The 22,842-nt window shown below is 37.7% G+C and overlaps 4 protein-coding genes across 4 annotated transcripts; 3 read left to right on the forward strand and 1 right to left on the reverse strand.

Annotated features, from left to right (window-relative positions):
• Positions 1 to 1,681: 1,681 nt before the first annotated feature.
• On the reverse strand, positions 1,682 to 3,496 carry LOC111448561 (protein HIGH ARSENIC CONTENT 1, mitochondrial). The gene is made up of 6 exons (XM_023088230.1): positions 3,399 to 3,496; positions 3,229 to 3,306; positions 3,072 to 3,145; positions 2,136 to 2,206; positions 1,999 to 2,052; positions 1,682 to 1,919 (listed from the first exon to the last, which is right to left on the reverse strand). The coding sequence occupies exons 1-6, from the start codon at positions 3,413 to 3,415 to the stop codon at positions 1,806 to 1,808; spliced, it is 408 nt and encodes a 135-aa protein (XP_022943998.1). The 5' UTR covers positions 3,416 to 3,496; the 3' UTR covers positions 1,682 to 1,805.
• A 1,240-nt stretch (positions 3,497 to 4,736) lies between these two features.
• Positions 4,737 to 8,798, forward strand: LOC111448556 (protein PNS1-like). The gene is made up of 3 exons (XM_023088225.1): positions 4,737 to 6,025; positions 7,347 to 7,692; positions 8,338 to 8,798. The coding sequence occupies exons 1-3, from the start codon at positions 5,037 to 5,039 to the stop codon at positions 8,596 to 8,598; spliced, it is 1,596 nt and encodes a 531-aa protein (XP_022943993.1). The 5' UTR covers positions 4,737 to 5,036; the 3' UTR covers positions 8,599 to 8,798.
• Positions 8,799 to 11,794: 2,996 nt separating this feature from the next.
• On the forward strand, positions 11,795 to 13,313 carry LOC111448560 (actin-depolymerizing factor 5-like). The gene is made up of 3 exons (XM_023088228.1): positions 11,795 to 11,902; positions 12,013 to 12,272; positions 12,819 to 13,313. Exons 1-3 carry the CDS (start codon positions 11,882 to 11,884, stop codon positions 12,967 to 12,969), a joined length of 432 nt encoding a protein of 143 aa, XP_022943996.1. The 5' UTR covers positions 11,795 to 11,881; the 3' UTR covers positions 12,970 to 13,313.
• Positions 13,314 to 16,506: 3,193 nt separating this feature from the next.
• On the forward strand, positions 16,507 to 19,059 carry LOC111448551 (subtilisin-like protease SBT1.6). Its single transcript, XM_023088217.1, has one exon. The coding sequence runs from the start codon at positions 16,569 to 16,571 to the stop codon at positions 18,891 to 18,893; it is 2,325 nt and encodes a 774-aa protein (XP_022943985.1). The 5' UTR covers positions 16,507 to 16,568; the 3' UTR covers positions 18,894 to 19,059.
• Positions 19,060 to 22,842: the final 3,783 nt, after the last annotated feature.

Here is a 22,842-nt window from a genome sequence, read left to right on the forward strand (position 1 = left end):
AAAAAAAAAAAAAAAAAAAAAAAAAAAAAAAAAAGCGTACAAAATGGATGTTGCTTATTGCCATCAGCCAAAGTAACAATCACGTGGTAGGTACGGTCACGTTTTTTTTTTTTTTTTTTTATTATTTACAGCCTGGCTTTGTCCCACTTTTATTTTTTTTTATTAATAATTATTTTTACTTTGAGCAAATTACTAATTACTATTTGTATCAATAAAATATTTTTTTCAATATTTGAACGGTAAATACTCTAAAATTAAAATTAAGTGTATTTGATTTTGAGTAATTATAAGTGAGATAATTTATAGAAAATATATAAATGAGAATAAAATATACTAAAATGTTCCGTGTTAATTTGTAGAAAATATTAGAGTGAGTTAATTACAGGAACAAATTTTTATTCATATATATATTTATTAGAAAAATGAAAAAGAAGGAATGAAACGTTATCAAATGAATATTTAATAATCACTATCACCTAGATCGAGAATCTATATTACGTTCGCATTACTATTAGACAAAAATAAAATGTGCTTAATTGGAAATGAATAATATATTTTTTGAAAAAAAAATTAATAAATTATACGAGAGTTAGTTGAATTTTAAGGATGTTTTATAATTAATGACTACAATAATTAAAATAACCTCTATTTTTCTTATATATTATTCAATCGGCACGCACTTATTTTATTCTTATTAGTGCGTGAAGATAATTACCTCCTAACTTAATTCGATTCACACGGAGTCTGATTCCAATCGAGATCCTTCTAGAAGGTGCTTAGAAGGCTTAGGAGAAGTAATATGGATTATAGACTATTGGATAGTCTAAAATTGTCGAGATTTGCGCAATAATGCAAATGTGAAGATACCGAATTTTATATCTGGTCTTTCTTTGAATTTACGGGAGTTTCAAGGAGCTAGATCATGAAAGTTTAGTATGATGATCTAGAGAATATACAGCTAATGCAATTTACATGTAGACCTAGATCAGTATGTTTCCAGTAGATCTTACATCCCAGTATCGTGAGTGATCATAGGTTTAGGCCAAACGTCCTAGAAACAAGAAAAGGTGTTTAAACCATCTAGACGCCCCTAAGAACCTAATAGACCTCCACAACATCTAGATACGATTAAAGTAGCTTATTCGAACCTCGAGAAGTTAAGTTACTATTGAATGTAGAGTCGAGTAGGGCTGACGCCGTTATCTCGTTAAACCGGTTCTGAAGAAGGACTAAAGACTACGCAAGTAGTTAGCTCAAGATAGGGACTCCTATTGAGTGTAGAAATGGGTGAACCCGTAAACCAATCCTAGTTGGACTTGGGACTACATGGGTAGGCATCTAGATGAGAACCCCTGTTGAGGGACTACATGGGCAGGTGGTTTAGGGTGAACACTTCTACTGTTTGAAGGAACAAGTCACGTTGTAAACCAATTTTGAAAGGGGACTAGGGACTACATAGGTACACGACTCAGGATGAATCGATTGGAACTTCGAGACCTACACAAAAGCTTAGAGCGTTGTAAGGGAGTAGGTCTGAACCTCCTAAAACCAGAGAAAAGTCGTGGAAACCTACTATGAGATGGAGACGATGAGAGCATCCATATGGAATGTAGGATCCCCTCCCTAACCGATGTGAGATCTCACACACTGTGTAACACTAGTTGAGTGCACCGTGCAAAGGTATCATAAAACTTTTAATATTACATTGGAACAGGAACTTAGAAACTTCTTGGTTTTGCACAGACAATGAAACTTACAGGAACTAAAAACACAGACAAACAACAAAGATTCTGTCCTTGAAATGCTCAACCTCGGAACTTACAAGCTATTTTGAGCTCTTCAGCTGGTTTGTCCCCAGCAAATCCACTGTCAACCCAAGCAGAGTAGCCTCCTGCCATGTTCTTCACATGCTCATACCCCTGAAATCTCCCAATAAATCTCGTTACTTAATCATGCTTGTTAACCTTACAATTTAGTTCTATGAACCTCGAATCTCACCGCGTTACGAAGATCGATGCAAGCGCGATGTCCTCTACCACCACTGTTGCAAGCCTGCAAATTTGTTCAATGATCTACTCCTTAAATCTGCATTGGGATGCAAAAATGGCGAGAAATATGTTTTTTTTTCTTCTTACCACTACTACATGATCTTCCTTCTTCAATATAGATGTAACTTGTGCTAGAAAGTCAGGATTCTTTACTCGACCTGTTCGTTGGCAAACGTTCAGATTCTATAAGATCAAACGATGTATCTAGATCAATGTGTAGCAATACAGAACATCCTAAGACAGTAGTTTTGTTTTTTTGTGAGAACTTAGAATGAAACATTTCTTATAAGAGTGTAAAAACTTCTCGATACATTTTAAAACTTTTTAGGAAAGTCCAAAGAAGAATACATTTACTAGTAGTAAGTTTGGGTTATTAAAAATGATATCAAAGTCAGATACTAGGTATTGTGTTAGTGAGGACGCTTGGTCTCCAAAGGGAGTGCATAGTGAGATCTCTCATCGATTGGAGAGGTAGACACGGAGGATCTGCAAATGAGAACGTTGGGCCTCCAAGGGGGTAGATAGTGAGATCCCACATCGGTTGGAGAGATAGATACCGAGCGGTGTGCCAGCGATGATACTAGGCTCCCAAGGGGGGTGGATAGTGAAATCCCACATCGGTTGGAAAGGAGAACGAAACATGTCTTATAAGGGTGTGGAAACCTTTCCTTAGGGGACGTGTTTTTAAAATTTAGAGGGGAAGCTCGAAAAGGGAAAAACCCAAAGAGGATAATATTTACTAGCGGTGGGCTTAGGTTGTTTCAAATGCTATCAGAGCTAGACACCGATGGTGTACTAGCAAGAACGTTGGGCCCTAAAGTGAATGGATTGTAAGATCCTACATCTCCCTAACGAACGAGTTTTTAAACTTGAGGGGAAGCCCGAAAAGGAATGAGGATGGATTGTGAGATCCCATATCTCCCTAGTAGACGCGTTTTAAAACCTTAAAGGAAAGTTCATACGCAAAAAAATCTAAAGAAAACAATATCTCCTAGTCGTAGGCTTTCAGGTATTCATAATTACCTTCTGAGGTCAAGAACATGTAAGGAACATTGAGTGCATTCTCAACGTGGGCCTTGTTATACTCTTCAACAGTCCTGCACCCAAAATCATTCATCAATTACCTCTTCTTCTTGGCTTTGACAGAAGATTATTATAACAGAAGAACAAAAGATCTGACCTGACATCCAAATAAAGCTGCCCCTTCTGCAACAGATCTTTGGCAACTTCAACATCAACAGTCACAACATCCTCTGGCCTGCAGATTAGCAATGAACACACGAGTTATTGATATCAAACTCTTCTTTAATATCGAAATGGGTAGCATTGCAGAAGTTAGTTGATATCAACCTCTTCTCAGACTCCATCTTTGAAACACCACACAGATTCTTCGCTTCAGCTTTCCCAACAACCTCTTCTTGTTATAGATGATCAAGCTTGCAAAATGCAACCTTGTCGTTGACTTTGATCATTTCTACGTTATCCTGAACTCATCATCATTGAGTATTTAATTAACAAATTGGCTTGAATTTGCAGGTTCATCACCGTTGGATATAGTTCTTATTAGATTCCTTCAAACCATTGGCTCTAAATCATTTTCATGATCCGACTTTACTTGTTTGACTTTTGAGTTGTTTTTTAAGGATGAAATAAAATGTTTTTATTTATTTAGTTTGTTGGTCAACCATTCATTTTCATTAGTTAAATGATAAAAAAGAAAATAAATTACTCATCATACACAACCATTTCAATAGTACGGGTGCTGCCGTGCCACGAGGCACGACTATGGAAGTAATGAAAGAGTATCCGATTGAAACTAAATTTAATGAGCTCTCATCTTTCATATAGAAGATCTTAATTTCAAAGCTGCATGTCGAAATCCATATCGAAACCCGACTTCTGAGGTTATGGCTCAAGGCCCTATTCGACCCTTTTCGAACTTGTCTTCAACACTCTTACGCTTTGTTCTTTCGAATCTTACGTATGCCTCGACTTAGCTTGAGTGCACACTCTTAATATGTTGGATGATGCGTCCGAGGACAATGGTGCATCATGATACTTTTCAATCTTAACTCTCACGTGATTGGATGGACGCCACTCGAAGGTCACTCCATGTTTGCCTTGCGTGTGGGCCCACACAACCTAAAAGTTTATATGTGGAATAATTATGACAAAATTCATAATCTAATATATATATATTGTCAACTTCTCCCTACCCAAGATTATATACCGTGAGCCGTTATTATTTCTCTCTTGGTTGCTTGTACAACGTCTCTTTCAAAAATCTCTCTTTTGAAAATCTTTCTCTGCCCTCGCTTTCTAAAATCGAGACCAAAGGCTCGAGCATACGTCGCTTGGCCGTAGGCGACGCAAGAACGAATTGACTTAGCTCACTTATGGTTGAAAAGTGAGTGCCGCACAATCGTAAGTCCGCTGCCAGCAAAAGTGCGATTGTGGCAAGTGGTATCTATATATATATATACCCACCTAACACATCTTATTCTATTATTAAGACAAGCACTGAATAATTCACAATTATTATACATATAAGTATTAATTTCTTCATAATTGAGAATTATTTATTTGCAATAATCTAATTTAAATAATTTAAATAAATAAATATTTTAAAACGATAAAAAATCAATAAATTATTATTATCAGAACAAAAGGTAAAAGTGGGAGCCAGACAAAATGAATTGGCACGATGATGCAGACAAGGTTCGTGTCTTGGCATTACCTTCATCCACCACGAGCCTACACGCTCTTGATCCTATCTTCTCCATCTGCACCCTCCTCCTTCAACGGAGCTTCACCGCCGCCGCCGAAACCGCCGTCAATTTCACCTCTAACCCAAAGCTCCTTATTCAGCCATTTTCATTCCCACTGTAAACCAGACCAGAGCTTCACCCACCATTGTCGAACCATGAGCTCTAATCCCTTTCAATCTCACACCCTTTTCCTTCTTCTCTAGTTCAATTCCCCTCTCCCATGGCCGCCATTGAAGAACCCACCAAGCCCACTTCCCTCTACGACTCCCCATCGGCGTCTCAACCCCTCCTCTCCAATCCCCCTGAATCCGACTCATCTCAGTATCTTCAGATCTCCTACAACCTTGGCGACAGGCCGTTCAAGGACATCCCCATCCTTGTTCTTTTCCTTCTCTTCGTTTTATCTTCATTTGGGTTTGGGATTTTCGCCACTTTTAATCGAAACCCCAATTACCCAAATCTCTCTTCTTATCACTATGATATCAAATCCTCCAATTGTGTTACGGATTCCCCCAATTGGGTTCCTCTGTACTCCTCTTCTTCCTCTGTTTTGAAATCCTTGATTTGGACCCTTGTAGCTACTTCGATTTTAAGCTTACCCATTTGCTTTCTTTTACTTCTCTTGCTTAAGCACTACACGAGACAGATTGTGTACGCCTTACTTCCTTTCTTCGTCGTTGTTCCTATCTTCATCAATGTCTATTGGTTCGTCGCCTGTACAATTAACCCCACTTGCAGTAACGACTTCCCGATGGTGTATAGGATTTTAGTTCTCATCTTCATATTCTTGGTGATTGGTGTAATCGTGTGGATATTCATCGTTAATTGGCACCGAATTGAGCTCACGATTAAAATCATTGGGGTTGCCGCGGATGCACTGTCGATGAATCTGGGTCTGTTTGTGGTCATACCGAGTATGACGCTGGGGTTACTGGTTTATTATGCGCCAATTGTTCTGTTCTTGGTGTTTGCGAGGTTGAATGGGAAGATTGTGCCCGATCACCATGGATCGAGTGGAGAGTATGCTTGTGTTTGGAAGGAAGACAAGTGGGTACCTGCTTATTATGCATTGGCGATTCTTACGATGTTGTGGTCTGCTGCTGTAATGGTGGAAGGGCAAGTTTATGTGATTAGTGGTACCATATCGCAGTGGTATTTCTCGAATGAAGAGGATGACACTCCAAGACGGAGTATTAGGAAGTCTTTAAGGTTAGTATCTACTAAATTTTGTTCTGTTGAATAGATTCATGGCTTTCTTGTTTTGAATTTATTTGGTGTTCTTGATCTTTATCATTCTCTTCCAATACTGCATGATCTCATTGGCAATTATCTTAACATACTCTTTAGTGATGTTCTGAGCCTTGTTGATGAATTCAGTAGTGAAATAATCTAGATCCAGTGACTTGTTCTCCTCGTACCCATTATTGCTGTCAAAACCTCCTCAATGAAAGGGTCGTCCAACCTTTTGTTGCTTTTCTCTAGGATGGTGCTACAGATCCAACCCTCTCCGAGTAAGAACCCCTTTGTAACAGCGCAAGCCCACCACTAGCAGATATTGTCCGCGCCTTCAGCCTCACGATTTTAAAACGCGTCTACTAGGGAGAGGTTTCCACACCCTTATAAGGAATGTTTCATTCCCTTCTCCAACTGATGTGTGATCTCACAATCCACCCCTCCTTGGGGGCCAGTGTTCTCGTTGGCACACTGCCCGATGTCTGGCTCTGATACCATTTGTTACAACTCAAGCTCACTGCTAGTAGATATTGTACGCTTTGGCCCGTTATGTATCGTCGTTAGCTTCACGGCTTTCACACACCCTTTGAGCAATGTTTCGGTTCCCTCTCCAATCAATGTGGGATCTCACACTCTTTCCCTTGAGCTTTAGTGTTGAGATGAACAAAGAAGATGAGAAACTTTGGTTCAACATCCTTTTTAGGAATCTGCTCCCTTTTGATTTTAAGATTACTTGAATGAACCAGGGGGTAGACTATTGTTCAAATTAGTAGGGAAGCCAAGGTTTTGGGGTACCTAGACCAAATGTTGGAGCAGAAACACACCTCTGTAGGCTTGTGTGACAAGAAAGAGGAGCTGGAGGAGAAGACTAAGATTGATATCAAAGAGGAGACGAGGTCTCTGTTCAATGAAGATAAGAAGAAAGGAGTTGAGAAGCATCCATATTACAACAAATTGATTTGAGTCGGTTTTTGTGGCTAATGGGGAGACATGTTGTGAGATCCCACATCGGTTGGAGAAGGGAACGAAACATTCCTTATAAGGGTGTGGAAACCTCTCGCTAGCAGACGTGTTTTAAAACTTTGAGGTTTACAACGATACGTAACGGGCCAATCCTTACTTTTGTTCTTGTACTCTTTAACTTTTTGTCATTGCGTTTCTTCCTAGTTTGATTGTATTAGTTAGCTGATTGACCAGCCTTTTCTTTTTCTAAATGAGAATTGAAACAATGTATGTTAGACAGTGTTGGGATCAGTTATGATCATTGATTCTTATGCTGGCCATTGCTCATTTGCAGGAATGCATTTGGCCCCTCTGCTGGCACTATATGTTTATCTGGATTACTAATTCTTGTGGTGCGTGTTGTTCGTGCTGTGGTCGATAGTGCAAGACAAGAAGATATTCCCGGGATGTTCAACCTTATTTTACGTTGCTGCGTAAATACGTTTCTGGCAGCTGTTGATTATCTGAACAAATTTGCAATAACTTTTGCAGCAATAACTGGTGAAGCTTACTGTTCATCTGCAAAAATGACATACGAACTCTTGAAACGAAATCTCCTTTCAACTGTTTTTGTCGAGACAATCTCCACGCGTTTGTTAGCTGGAATCGCCTTTGTCGTCTCAGCCATATATGCAATTGTGGTACGTAAACAGAAAAGGGCTGTGTTTATGTTTAGCCATGTACAAGTCAAGATTTTTCTTCCCCCATAGTTTTATGCTGCAGAAGCTTACAAGGCCAACTTTTTTTTTCTTTTTCGGTCTACCTCGAACACTATCCTCGTTGAGTTTTGCCCTTTCGTTATGTGAGATCCCACCTCGGTTGAGGAGGGGAGCGAAGCATTCTTTATAAGGTGTGGAAATCTCTCCCCAGCAGACGCGTTTTGAAAACCTTAAGGGGAAGCCCAAATAGGACAATATTTGTTAGCGGTGGGCTTGGGCTGTTATGAATGGCATCAGAGCCAGACACCGGGCGGTGTGCTAGCGAGGACGTTGGGTCCTGAAGGGGGTGGACTGTGAGATCCCACATCGGTTGGAGAGGGGAACGAAACATTCTTTATAAAGGTGTGAAAACCTCTCCCTTGAGGGAAAGCCCAAAAGGGAAAGTCCAAAGAGGACAATATCTGCTAGTGGTGGGTTTATTTAAATAATACGAAGGCTAGTACCCTTCGAGAAGTGATTGGTTTCCCTCCATGGAAAGCCCAAAGAGGACAATATTTACTAGTGGTGGGTTTGAGCTATTACAAGTTCTCTCTCTTATATTCCCTTCATATGGTTGTATATTTGCAGGCTTGTGCCATCTTACAGGCCGTGAGCCATCTTGGTGTTAAAACATACCTTGTCACCGTTGCAGCATGGCTTCTCCTGATCGTGGTACTCGCATTCTTTATCCATGTACTGGATAATGTAATCGAAACCGTATATGTATGCTATGCTATTGACAGGGACAGAGGTGCAGTGTGCAAACAAGATGTCCATGAGGTTTATGTTCACCTACCCATTAGCAGGAATCACAGATCATCTCTGGTAACTTCTTCACTCCTTGTATAATAAATTGTACTGCAATTCACATAGTATGATGGTTCTGCAGATGACTGTTTGAATATGCTATTCTGTGTATAATGAGTTGTCACCCTGTACATTTTGAGCCTTTTCCCCCCACTTTTAAGGTGTGTCTTTAGTGGACAAGATTGCCAATTTATTTCATGAAAATAGAATAAAAAGCTTTAGGTCTTGTTGTTTTATCCTGTGATGATCACTTGTAACTGAAGGCGGAGCCCTTGTGCACTGTTCATACTCATACAGAACATTTGTTATGGTTAGGATCAGGCAGTGATGATCAAAAGATTGGGGCTGTATTTGTTTATATCAGCCTCAAGTCATCATTGGAGCTGTTAAAACTTGAATAAACTGGGCTGACTGATAAGAACATTCAAACGGGAATTGAATTCTCTAAAACCTAATTTACCGTTGTTCTTCAGTTGCTCAGTGCAAACTCGAATAGGAGATGAACTAGTGACCAGGTTAGCTGAGCCCGTGAAGTAAATCATCGCACCTACGGTCCAACCAATTGGGAGAGAATCAATAGATTCCTTTTCGGGAGCGATTGGTATTTGTTAGTCATACACCTCTATAGGCACTGCTCTAATTTTGAGAATACTAGGAATAGGTATGGAGTTCGTTAAAAACGAAACAACTTGTATGTAGGAAACTGTGTAACAGCTCCAGCCTACTGCCAGTAGATATTGTTTGTTTTGGTACATTACATATCGCCGTCAGTCTCATGGTTTTAAAATACGTCTACTAGGGAGAGGTTTTCACACTCATTCGTTCCCTTTTCCAACCGATGTGAGATCTTATAATCCACTCCATTTGGGGTTCCAGCGTCTTTGCTGGCACACGGCTCGGTGGCTCTGATACTATTTGTAACAGCCCAAGCCTACTATTAGCATATATTGTCCGTTTTGGCTCATTACGTATTGCCGTTAGTCTTACAGTTTTAAAATTCGTCTACTAAAGAAAGGTTTCCACACTCTTACATGGAATGTTTCGTTCCCCTCACCGACCAATATGAGATCTCACAATTCACCCCTCTTAGGGACCCAGCGTACTCGTTGGCACTCTGCCCCATGTCTAGCTCTGATACCATTTGTAACAGCTCAAGCCCACTTTAGCCCATTACGTTATCATCGTGAGTCTCACAGTTTTAAAATGTGTCAAATAGGGAAAGGTTTCCACACCCTTGTAAGGAATGTTTCGTTTTGCTCTCCAATCGATATAGGATCTCACATTTTGAGAATAGTACGTTGAGAACCGGGAGAAAGAAATTAGAGTAACTCCATTAGAAAGAAGCCATAGATTTGTTGAGGACACAGCTAGCAGATAAACATCAGAACCTCCTCATCTGCCTTCTTCCATCTCCATCATCAGTCTCTCTCAGCTTCATTATTTGGACCACCTCTCTCTTTTCTTCCACTTTTTATTGGACTCTTCTCTTTGTACTCTTATCTCCCAATTGGACCGTCCGTTTTGTCCGGTAAACCTTTTCATAGTTTCACGATGGTATGATATCGTCCATTTTCAATCTGTATTTGCATGACTTTGTTTTTTGTTTCGCTCATCTAACTTAGTACAGATAGAAACATTTGACAGTCTCTCGTGTACGTTACATGTAGTAACGTACACTATGTTCATGTCTCAAACAACCCTCTCTTCTAATATGAGCTAACCCCAGACTCATTTTCACTGGTAATCGTCAATCAACCATACACACCGCTCATCATACTATAGGAGTTGGTCATGTCCGAAGTCATTACCCTAATCTCAAGGAGAGGGATGTCGGAAAAGTCAAAAGCTTGAGATTACAAAAACGACCTTTCATGTCGAGAGTTGGTGAAAGTAGAATGGTTAGGGAAACATCCCCACACACAAAGGAATGATGCCACTGTGTTCCTCCAGACAAATCCATGGAAAACCTCAAACACCTTTTTAGAACCAATGATAAAGGACTGAAATTACATTGAATCATAATAATAAAAGATTCAACCTATCCGTGATTGGCTCACTGCAATTTTTTTTTTGAAAAAATTTGTGATCATTACATAAATTTTTTTGGCTCCTTTGCTTCAACGCAAAGACTTATGTATAGAGAAACACGAAGAAAGAGGTATGGAGGATATGGTCGTGTGATCCCTTACCATAACGCCATAAAATATGTATTAAGGGTGCTCGAAGAACACGATGATCTAAAAACTCGATCAACTCAAAATTAAATTGGGTTCCGAAGTTAGGTTAAAAAAATTAAAATTTTATGAATTAATTTGATTCATAAGTTTCCCTGAAACTAGATTGAGCCGAATAAAACCAACTTGCATTCTTGTTAATTTTAATAAAAAAAAAATATTTATAATATAATTATATATTTTTATTTTATTTTATAATTTTGACTATTTAGAAAGTAATTTTTTCAATATATGTCGGAAGTAATTCTTAATTAAATGTTTGAAAATAAATAAATATGCGTTTTGTCTACTAACATTTTACTTTTAATTTAAAAAAATGAATAAATGGCTCGAATCGATTGGACCCAAAAATTTAATTGTTGGGTTGTATTCATTATTTAACGAGAGTTGCTTGGATTGAAAAAATGACAGGTTGAACAATTGGGTCGGACTTAAAAAAATGTTTCGACTCATCCCGACCCAACTCACGAACACCCTTAATATGTACTCTCAACTGAACTAAATTAACAATAATAATAATGATAAAAAGATTCAAATAAAAATGGAACTTTTATAAAACATTTTGGTAGAGTAGGCTTTTTGAAATTATTTTTTATTGAATTTTTAGTACAATGATAGCTTTAAAACATGTTCCCCTAATATGTGACATAATTCACTAAATCATAAACCACTATAATACTCATTTTAGTATATTATCAAATTATTAAATTATAATAATTAAAAATATTATATATATATATATATATATATATATATATATATATATTCCATTTTTTATTTAAATAATATAATAATCTATTGAAAGAAAATTCCATAATTATTAAGATTTAATCCAACAATGATAAAATATTTTATCTTATTTCGGATATTATTAATAATTAGTTTAAATTCGATTTTATTTTAAATTTTTAAATTTGATCTATTTTATAAAAGATTTGATGATGGTTAAATCGTAATTATGTGCAATTGATAGGGGTATTTTGGTAAGGCGATCTTTATATAAAGCCCCAACTCGGTTCGCTTTCACTCGCGGTAGTCAATTTTCAGAGTTCCGAGAGTGTTCACAGACCAGTTCCCGACGAGACCTAACAATGGCGATGGCTTTCAAGATGGTAATAATTTATACACTTCACGGTTATAATCTCTTCTGTATGTATATTTTTTTTTTTCAATTTTTTATGAAATTATGATTCTGATTTGATTTGTTAACGACGAATCTCAGGCAACCACTGGAATGTGGGTGAGCGATGAGTGCAAGAACTCGTTTATGGAGATGAAATGGAAGAAGGTGCATAGGTATATTGTGTTTAAGATCGATGAAGGATCGAGGTTAGTCACCGTTGACAAGGTCGGTGGTCCGGCCGAAAGCTACGATGATCTAACTGCCTCATTGCCGAATGACGACTGTCGATACGCAGTGTTCGATTTCGACTTCGTCACCGTTGATAATTGCCGAAAGAGCAAGATCTTCTTCATCGCGTGGTATGTTGCGCGATTATTTTCTGTTTTTCGTCGATTGCATCCGTCTCATTCATCTAACCTCTATTTCCGTAGAATCGTTCAATTCTCTCTGATAACTTGAATAGCTATGTGGAAATCCTGATGAATTCGACTCAAAATTTCCTCGAATTCGTAATCTCTAGTATGTTGCGCGATTATTTTCTGTTTTTCGTCGATTGCATCCCTCCTTCATTCATCTAACCTCTGTTTCCGTAGAATCGTTCAATTCTCTCTGATTACTTGAATAGCTACACGAAGCTTCTCTTTATGCGGAAATCCTGATGAATTCGACTCAAAATTTCCTCGAATTCATAATCTCTAGTCCTGTTACAGTATCTAGTTAATTAGGTATTGAGAGCAGCAGCATAATCGCACTACTGATCGTAATCGGAATTCTAATTCATTATTTGATTATTCATTTTTCTCTTCAAAGAATTTGACATCGAGTATAGTAATTGATTTTAAAATAGGATGGATCTGAATCTGAAACTCAAACTAAAACCGATCGATTGGTTTGATATGATACAGGTCGCCCACCGCATCAAGAATTAGAGCAAAAATTCTATACGCAACTTCGAAAGCCGGGCTGAGGAGAGTGCTGGAAGGCATTCATTACGAGGTTCAAGCAACCGATCCAACTGAGATGGGGATGGATGTGATCAAGGACAGAGCCAAATAGATCAAAAAAAAAAAAAAAAAAAGGTAATCAATCTTTAGGCATCTTTTACTTTGGGTTTCTAATAATGAATCACCACTCCAACCACATCCATTATCTGCTTTTCATTCTTTGTTTGTTCACTTTTTTGCCTTTTACTTTGTGTTTTTAGATTTTGAGCTCTAATGTAATTAAAAGTAAGATAAAAGAAAATTATCTTCCAATGTTGAGAACAATTAAAGCCCCTTTTCCTTGTATTGGCTTGACTCTTGAAAAGGTGAGCTTATAATCTATCTGGTGTATAATTTGATCTACTAATTGTAACAGAATTATATATTAAGGCTACATTTTATGCAATTATTTGTAAATATCATAGACTTGGAATTTAATATTATATTAATATATAAATATATATTTGTTTAAAAGCTTTAAAAGCTATGAAATTAATATATCATCCAACATACTCTATTGATTTTAATGTAATGAACTAATTTATATTGTATTATTTACATTATTATGGTACAATGCTTTATATTCAAAGCATAAAAGGTATTATTGCTGGGTGGATAATCACGGACAATGACTTAGGAACATAAATGTGTTAAGAGGTTTAAAGAAGGGGACGCGATGGTACTTCCTTTTTCGACACGAAAATAAAAGGAAAATAATTATATGAATTATTCTAAGGAACCCTCATCTAATAATTATACTTTTTCCTGCTTTCAATAAGTCTTAAAATGTAAACTTTATAGAATGAAACGGGATAAAGCCTAATTTAATTTCAAAGTTCATGTACTAAAATCATAATCTTTATCGGGTATATATACATATAAACATGTTATTATTGTTAGACGAACACGACTCTCTACAATGGTATGATATTGTCCACTTTGAGTATAAGCTCTCATGGCTTTGCTTTGGGCTTCCAAATTGGAGAGAGTATCGTTTGTTTATAAGTCCATGATCATTCCCTAAATTAGCTGGTCGGACTTACATGCATCATATCATCCAACAATTATTATATTAAAACGTAGATCGTTTCATAAATAGAATGGAAATGAATTTTTTAAAAAAAAAACAATATTGTTTACCAGTACATATTATTATGTGAAATATGAAAATTTGGCCAAATTTCTATTTAAAAATATTTATATAAAATTGGAATCTCACTCCAAAACTTATTTTTAAAAATAAAATATATAATATTATTTAAAACTATGGCGGTGTGTTTTCTAAAATTAATATCAATTTTGATAATGAGATAATAGTGAAATTAATTTCGCGTCGTATGAAAGGCTGTCTATAGGCCCGTTTTAATTTAATAATGGGCCCCCAAGGAGGCCCAAAACCGGTCCACATGATTTCGTGCCTATTGGCCCATTTTGATATGTGATTGGACATTAGAGATATTATGGGTCTCTCTTCACAAATAAAAAATAGTAATTAAAATAAAAATTTCCATATTGGACGAGAGATAAAACCATCAACTTTAAAACGCTATAAAATTATTTAAATAAACGATCGAACATTCCAAATAAATAATTTTTTTTAGTAGGATTCTAAATGTAAATTTTGATTAATCAAAATTTAAAATATATATAATATTATTACAAAACATGTAAATGGCAAGATTTCCGACCATTTTCTTTGGGCATTTACTCAAAATTTTGGCTTTTTTGCTTTTCTTTTTTCTTTTTCTTTTTTTTTTTTTTTTTTTTTTTTTTTTTTTTTTTCCTTAGTAAATAAGTCTTATTTATATCACTTTCTCTTATAAATTTACAGTGGAAATAAATTAATCTGAATAACAAAATTTAGCGAGAAACACGGAGGAAACTTTTGACCAACTTTCCAGCTAATAATTTAATTTTTTTTTTTATTAAAAAATCTGAAAATATCTAACTGAGAATGGGACCCACCGAACACAAGAACCAACGATAGCATGTTTGCCACGAGGATGTAGGGTGGGATGAAGATGAGATCACGACCGTCCAGATAGTGGGTTCTAGTTTCATTGGACAGTTGGATGAATGGGTACACGATAATGATCGGTGCAACCTGTATCACTGGATCTCCTCTCTTTCACCCTACTCTTATCTTCAGTTATGTTCTCTTTTGGCAAAGACCAAAAACACAAAATGCACGCCGTTTCATGCCACGCGATCTCCGGCGCGTGCTTTTCACTTCTCTCCCAAATCAATTATTTTATTCTCTTTATTTGAATTTATATAACGAAGTCACTCATTTACACTACTTCATTCAAACTATAAATATTGAACTAATTTTTTTTTTTTTTTTCAATTTGGATTGAATTAAATTTTTTAAATGAAATTTTAGATGGATTCGTATATTGATATATTTTCGTTGTCAGGTAACAACTCCAACTAATCTTAATTTTAAGATTATCATAAAAATTAAGAACATTTGATATTTGTAACCGGTGTCAATGATGCATCCTAACTTATAGAAGGTTGGGTTAGGTTGGGTTGCGAACTATATTTAGTTTAGTAATCCAACCGGCCCCAAAATTTGAGTTGGTTTAAAAGATTTGGTCAACCCAATTCAACTTAGATACCCTTTTAATAGTATTTTTTTTTTAAATTAAACTGTAAAGTATTTAAATTCAAACTCCAAGTTAAGAATATATGTTTTAAATACGATAACTCGTAATAAAAATTTCAGGGTTAATAAAGACAACTCAAGACGAATGAATTGGGGTTTAAGTTAAGGTAAAGTTACATGAAATATCTAACACGGTCAGGTGCTAAATCCAACCACCTACCGATTATCATACTGAAACTATGTACTAAAAAAAATGTGAATAATGAGAGGAAAATAACGATTATAATAAAGAAAATGGAAATTTCCATAAAAATAGGATTTTTGGGTTGGGAGCTATTATAAGTGAAACATAAATTAAATGAGTTTTCAACAACAACAAAAAATAATTAAAAAAAAAATTAAATCAATTAATAATCATTTCTCATAAAATCTTATACGAAAATATCTAAACAAAATATTATTACATTATGTTAATAATTTACATTAAAGTGGAAATTATTAAAAAAAAGAAATAATTTAATTTAATTAATTAAAAGGGGAAGAAAAAGAAAAAGAAAAAGCCTGACCTTGTTGTTATTATTCGATTCCATCTGATGGGGCTTTTTGTCAACCCCACGATCCAACGGCTATGATTATTGATGAATGCGTACAATTATTCCTGTTTTCCCCCCTGTTTTTTTCAATAATTCCTGAAATGCCTATCTAATTTTACATATTTATGAAAGTGACCCCTCGATTTCCACGGACCATTACTTTTTTAATTTCCTTTAACTTTTCCGTTTTTGAATTTAAATAAAACAATTCAAATGGTTAGGAACGACGTCGTTTTGAGCAAATCTAATTGTACTTTCTTTGGGCCCCACGACCAAAACATGCTGACTCATCAAATCCCCTTTGACGACAAAAATAATAATAATAAAAAAAAATAATAAATCGTTTATTGTTTTTTTAATTTAAATAAATAAATAAATAAATAATTAAGAGAATTAAAACTGTCTTTTGCCGGTTATATTTTCCCCCAATTCTTCTTTGTCGGCGTATTCACTCTCCATTTCCACTCTCTAATGGCCGCTTATCTCTCCCCTCTCTTCTTCTTCTTCTTCTTCTTCTTCCTTTTGATTGTTCATCGATTTACAGTTTCGGCCGATTCGCCATTGAAGAAGACCTTCATCTTCCGTGTGGATCGTTTCTCTAAGCCCTCTGTTTTTCCGACCCATTACCACTGGTACACTTCTGAGTTTGCAGAATCCCACAAAATCCTCCATGTTTACGACACCGTTTTCCATGGATTCTCTGCAACTCTTACTCAACAACAAGTTGATTCCATCGGGAAACACCCTTCTGTGCTTGCCGTTTTTGAGGATCGTCGCCGGCAGCTTCACACCACCCGTTCCCCTCAGTTTCTTGGCCTTCGAAACCAGCGTGGTCTCTGGTCGGATTCTGATTATGGGTCGGATGTAATCATTGGGGTTTTCGACACTGGGATTTCCCCTGAACGGCGGAGCTTCTCCGATGTGAATTTGGGGCCGATTCCTCGGCGGTGGAAGGGGGTTTGTGAGACGGGAACTAAGTTCACGGCTAGAAACTGTAATAGGAAGATCGTCGGTGCGAGGTTTTTCTCTAAGGGTCATGAAGCTGGGTCCAACGCTGCTGGTCCGATTATTGGGATTAACGATACGATTGAGTTTAGATCTCCGAGAGATGCCGACGGCCATGGGACTCATACGGCCTCCACGGCGGCTGGACGGCATGCGTTTCAGGCGAGTTTGGAGGGTTTTGCTTCTGGGATAGCGAAGGGTGTGGCTCCTAAAGCGCGTTTGGCGGTTTATAAAGTTTGTTGGAAAAATTCTGGTTGTTTTGATTCTGACATTCTTGCGGCGTTTGATGCGGCGGTTAACGACGGCGTGGATGTCATTTCGATCTCGATTGGAGGCGGCGATGGGGTTTCCTCGCCGTATTATCTCGACCCAATTGCAATCGGAGCGTACGGCGCCGCTTCCAGGGGTATCTTCGTTTCGTCTTCGGCTGGGAATGATGGACCTAATGGAATGTCAGTGACGAACTTGGCGCCGTGGGTTACGACCGTTGGAGCCGGTACGATTGACCGTAATTTCCCGGCGGTGGTGACTCTGGGTAACGGACGGAGGATTTCCGGCGTGTCACTCTACGCCGGAGCGCCTTTGAACGGTACAATGTTTCCATTGGTTTACCCTGGGAAATCAGGGGTGCTCTCTGTTTCGCTCTGTATGGATAACTCTCTCGATCCTAAGGTTGTTGCCGGAAAAATTGTGATCTGCGACAGGGGAAGTAGTCCCAGAGTGGCTAAGGGTTTGGTCGTTAAGAAAGCTGGCGGCGTCGGAATGATTCTGGCGAATGGAATCTCAAACGGCGAAGGACTCGTCGGCGATGCCCATCTTCTCCCCGCCTGCGCAGTCGGCTCCGACGAAGGCGATTCCATGAAAGCCTACGCATCGTCCTCTCCAAATCCCACAGCTACCATCGCCTTCCAGGGCACTATAATCGGAATCAAACCGGCGCCGGTGGTGGCTTCCTTCTCAGCAAGAGGGCCAAATGGATTAAACCCAGAAATTCTAAAACCAGACATAATCGCACCAGGGGTTAACATTCTCGCCGCCTGGACCGACGCTGTCGGTCCAACCGGTTTGGACTTTGATACAAGAAAAACAGAGTTCAACATCTTGTCTGGTACATCAATGGCGTGTCCTCATGTAAGTGGTGCCGCTGCTCTGTTGAAATCAGCTCACCCAGATTGGAGTCCAGCGGCGTTAAGATCCGCCATGATGACCACCGCAAGTACCACCGACAACCGACGACAGCCGATGACGGAAGAATCCACCGGAAAAGCTTCAACTCCGTACGATTTCGGTGCAGGGCATGTAAATTTGGGTCTAGCAATGGACCCTGGTTTAGTCTACGACATTACAAACACGGATTACATCAACTTCTTGTGCTCAATCGGATACGGACCGAAGATGATTCAAGTGATAACAAGAACGCCGGTAACCTGTCCGGCGAAAAAACCATTGCCGGAAAATCTCAATTACCCATCAATCGTTGCAGTATTCTCCAGTCTATCAAAAGGGTGGTCGACAAAATCGTTTATCCGAACAGTGACGAACGTGGGTCCTGCCAATTCGGTGTACCGTGCCAAAATCGAAGCTCCAAAAGGGGTAACGGTGAAGGTAAAGCCTTCGAAGCTCGTGTTCTCAGCGGCGACGAAGAAACAGAGCTTCGTTGTAGCAGTGTCAGCCGACAACCAGAATCTAGCACTGGGCGACGTGGGCGCTGTTTTTGGTTGGGTTTCTTGGTCGGATGGAAAGCATGTGGTCCGAAGCCCACTCGTAGTAACCCAATTAGAGCCGTTGTAAAGCTTTGGGATTCGATCATCCATCTCCTAATGATCGATGGCTACACCATCTAAGATTGCTATTTTCTTCCTTTTTTACAGCTTTTTTTTAGGCTCTTTCAAGCTTATAATCCTATGTTGTTGTGTGAGATATGTTTTATATGATCAATGGCTTTGGCTTCGAACTCCTCTCTGTTATTTTCGAGCATTACGATTACCTAAAGACTCCGATTATCTCGATTCAATTCTCGAAACGATATCGCTCGTCACGGGGGACCGTGACACGAAAGGGATGAGTTTGATACCAATAATTTAGAGTTTGAAGTTGATTGATATTGATATGAGAGTGGGGAGGCAACCACATAAGAGACAGTGCTAACAAGACATTGGATACTGTTTTGGGAACATTTTGGTTTGTTTCTTAGATTCAATGCTTTAGTGAAGACACTTGTAGTTGAAGCTTTGAGTAAGTAATTATTAAATGAAAGTAAGTGGGTGAAAATTTAGGGTTAATGGTGCACCGAGGGCTTGAAAATCATCTTATAAATCGCACTCGTGGGGGGCGAAACAACAATTGTGAAGCACTTGTTTTAACCTAGAGAACAAGTTAGTCGTGGAAAATTTGTACTTTGCAGACGATATTGGCGTATACTCGACCTTTGGGTCACGTTTGAGAGAAATGTTCTAGGAATCGTGAGCGAAGAAATACATTGAAAACAATTTTAAAGAAAGTAATGTTATAAATTAAAAGCAAATAGGCAATAATGACTTTGATAACATAAGACCCGAATACGAAGAATGACAACTAGTCGCATCCTCCTATATTACATTTTGAAGTATCTTATGTCTGTCGAGTATAGACATGATTTTGGTGACTGACCATTCACCCTATTGAAATTTACCAGTCTCGTTAAGCTTTTTTATGTCTTATATGAACATATATATATATATATATATATATATATATATATATATATATATATATGATGGGAAGTCTAGTAATCCACCAGGGGATATGAGTCAAGTAGTGAAGTGGATAGCTGGGGTGGAAGCCATTTCTTAAATATAGTAATCATCAAATCCACTAATTATGTTTCTAAGCGTTAATTATTTCCGACATTTTCTTCATAGGTCCTCGAACTCGTTTTAGTTTCTTTTTAAGAACGAGGACTCGGTATCAGATAACTGAAATTTTATGATAGCTATCAATTGTTTCTCTCAAACATTACAATGGTTTTCGAATCGATGGATGTTAATCTAACTAATCAAATAAACTCTACTTCTACGTCACGGTGACTGGCATCCACTATCTCTCTTACTTTTGACAACACCAAATCTGTAATAGCCCAAGCACACCACGGACAGATATTGTTCATTCTAGTCCGTTACGTATCGCCGTTAGCTTCACGGTTTTAAAATACAACTGCTGGAGAGAGGTTTCCACATCTTATAAGAAACATGTGTTTCATTCTCCTCTCCGACTGATGTGGGATCTCACAATCTATTCTCTTGGAGGTCAATGTCCTCACTGGCACACACCCAAGTGACTGGCTCTGATACCATTTGTAACCGTCCAAGTTCACATTAGCAAACATTGTCATGTTTGGGATTTCTGTCCTGCGCTTCCCCTCAAAGTTTTAAAACACGTCTGCTAGGGAAAGGTTTCCATATCCTTGAAATGCTTAATTCTCCTCTCCAACAGACGTTTACACTAAATGTTTTAGGCCAACTCCGACTACCTAAATCCTAACCGAAGTTTACAGTAGCGACTGTGAATAGGTTGAATTGGGATCCATGAGTGTATTAAGAAAGGGATGGGGCCTGGTTCTGAGGCAGAGATGAGTTCAGCAGCTACGAAAATGACAGAGAAAGTGGCTTGCAGTTGCAGCCCAAGCAGCCCACCAGTGTTGTAAAAGCAAGCAACTGTTGTAGGCCTACTGGGTTTGGGTCTGGGTTTGGGTTTGGAAGAGATAAAAGATGGTGTATGAATAATTGGCTAATGTTTGGAGGAAAACAACACAAATAAGAGTAGGTACAACAAATAATTGAGGGCACCTCAAGTGGTGGACAAACCATATCTTCTTTATCCGCTTCGGCCCATTACGTATCGTGGTCAGTTTTATAGTTTTAAAATTCATCTACTATAGAAAGGGTTTAGCCCTACTCTGACTAGTGTGTCGTACCATCCGGTGACTGACTTTGATATCATTTGTAACAGTCCAAGTCCACCACTAGTAGATATTGTCCGTTTTGGTCCGTTACGTATCGTCATCAGTCTTACAGTTTTAAAACACGTCTACTAGAGAGAGATTGCCACAAAAAAAACCAGAGACATTTGCACACCTCTTGATCCTGAAACATTTGTTTAGGTCTAATTTTAGGGTTCAGAGTTTCAAATTTAGGGTCAATGATATTATCCCAACTCGTGTCTAACCTTCATAAAGAAGTGGTCACAGATATTTATTACACCTTTTGCCACATAAGACTCGAGACACCTGCACACCTCAGACTAACGTTTAGGGTTTAGGGTTAGATAGTTCGATATACATTATTAAAGCTCCATTAAGGTGCACTTGGCCACTTGGATGCCCTTTGAAATATCTCACTTTTGAAGCTTTAAAAGGTGTCTTCACCATCACCATCACTCACAACAATGGTCACCATGCATCACCCTAAGCTTCATTCAACTATCCTTAGCCATACCAAAAAAAAAAAAAAAATATTTTATTTCTCTCTCTCTCTCATCCATACTTTTCTCTCACTAAATATCATAATATATTATCTTACCCACCTCGTTACTTCCCTTTTAACCAAACTTTGTGTCATTAAACCACGTTCGATAGTCATATAAAGTATACGACCGACTATATTTTAGACCTTAACGTTTCACGAACGTATCTCACATGACATAAATGGTATTAGAGATATTAACATCTCGGGTTACACGAACAAGTATATTTCATCTTTCTTTTTTTTTTTTAGGTCTCACAGGTTATAAGAACCTCTCTGAATATAATTAAAAATGATATTTTTGTAATATTTTTTTATGAATATTTATCAAATAAATCTTTTAATATCGAATATATCGATTGTTTGGGTAAAGAAAATGTACACGTGGAAATATTGAATTATAGATGTGAATTTAATATTTTATATAATAACTACTAATTTTATGGATGTTGTAAGTCAAAGTGGACTAAATATGAAATAAAATAAAATAAAATAAAATAATAAAATAAAATAAAAGTGGAAATGGGGCATGTGAGGGGTGGGTCCCACCGCCGCAACCAAGCACGTGATGATGAATAGTCCCCAAGAACACAGGAGGTTCGGTTAGGTTAGGTAGCCTCCCGAAGCTGACGTTTACTCTTTACTTTTTTTTTTTTTTCTCTCTTTTACCCCACCATAATTCCTAATTTCCATTTCTACCCCTCTTTCATTTTTTTTTTTAATTAATTATCTAGAATCCGGTGGAGGCGGTTGTTAACTGTCAATTTTAGTTCTGATCAACATTTTGTAAGCTACAGTAACAACGTGGTAAAACAAATAACTGAGGTGAATGAGTGCATGTCATTATCAACAGAAGCTACTAAAGAAGACGTTTTGACCAACTTTGCAACTGAATCTCGTTAGAAAGGTCCATTTAACTTGTAGAGACGTATCCCAAATGAGACAAAGAATCTCGTTTAAATAGTAAATAGGGGAGGAAGTGGGAAGAGATTTCTCTCTGTTAGCTAAAATGGAAGTCTCTGTCCCCCATCCAAATTCTCATACCACCCCTAACCGATACAATCAACATAAAATTTTGATCGAGGTTCGTGGCGAAGAAAAATATGAAATGGAAGGTTCCAATGTCTCGACCCAACCCCTTTTGAAAAGTGACTCTTTTAGGCCCATAATCAATTTCCCATTCATTTATCTAATCATTATAAAATAAAAAATAAAAAAAAAAAAAAAAAAAAAAAAAAAAA

Source organism: Cucurbita moschata, unplaced genomic scaffold, assembly GCF_002738365.1.
Source record: "Cucurbita moschata cultivar Rifu unplaced genomic scaffold, Cmos_1.0 Cmo_Scf00010, whole genome shotgun sequence".
In the NCBI taxonomy this organism is placed as follows: domain Eukaryota; kingdom Viridiplantae; phylum Streptophyta; class Magnoliopsida; order Cucurbitales; family Cucurbitaceae; genus Cucurbita; species Cucurbita moschata.

What these genes read in the sequence shown, in the direction of transcription:
- LOC111448560 (XM_023088228.1), top strand. Translation starts at nt 11,882, where the DNA reads ATGGCGATGGCTTTCAAGATG. An exon ending in TGGCGATGGCTTTCAAGATG is followed by an intron (nt 11,903 to 12,012) that starts GTAATAATTTAT and finishes GACGAATCTCAG; the next exon opens with GCAACCACTGGAATGTGGGT. An exon ending in AAGATCTTCTTCATCGCGTG is followed by an intron (nt 12,273 to 12,818) that starts GTATGTTGCGCG and finishes GATATGATACAG; the next exon opens with GTCGCCCACCGCATCAAGAA.
- LOC111448551 (XM_023088217.1), top strand. Translation starts at nt 16,569, where the DNA reads ATGGCCGCTTATCTCTCCCCTCTCTTCTTCTTCTTCTTCTTCTTCTTC.
- LOC111448556 (XM_023088225.1), top strand. Translation starts at nt 5,037, where the DNA reads ATGGCCGCCATTGAAGAACCCACCAAGCCCACTTCCCTCTACGACTCC. An exon ending in AGTATTAGGAAGTCTTTAAG is followed by an intron (nt 6,026 to 7,346) that starts GTTAGTATCTAC and finishes GCTCATTTGCAG; the next exon opens with GAATGCATTTGGCCCCTCTG. An exon ending in CAGCCATATATGCAATTGTG is followed by an intron (nt 7,693 to 8,337) that starts GTACGTAAACAG and finishes GTATATTTGCAG; the next exon opens with GCTTGTGCCATCTTACAGGC.
- LOC111448561 (XM_023088230.1), bottom strand. An exon ending in AGGAAGATCATGTAGTAGTG is followed by an intron (nt 2,053 to 2,135) that starts GTAAGAAGAAAA and finishes ACAAATTTGCAG; the next exon opens with GCTTGCAACAGTGGTGGTAG. An exon ending in GCATCGATCTTCGTAACGCG is followed by an intron (nt 1,920 to 1,998) that starts GTGAGATTCGAG and finishes GGGAGATTTCAG; the next exon opens with GGGTATGAGCATGTGAAGAA.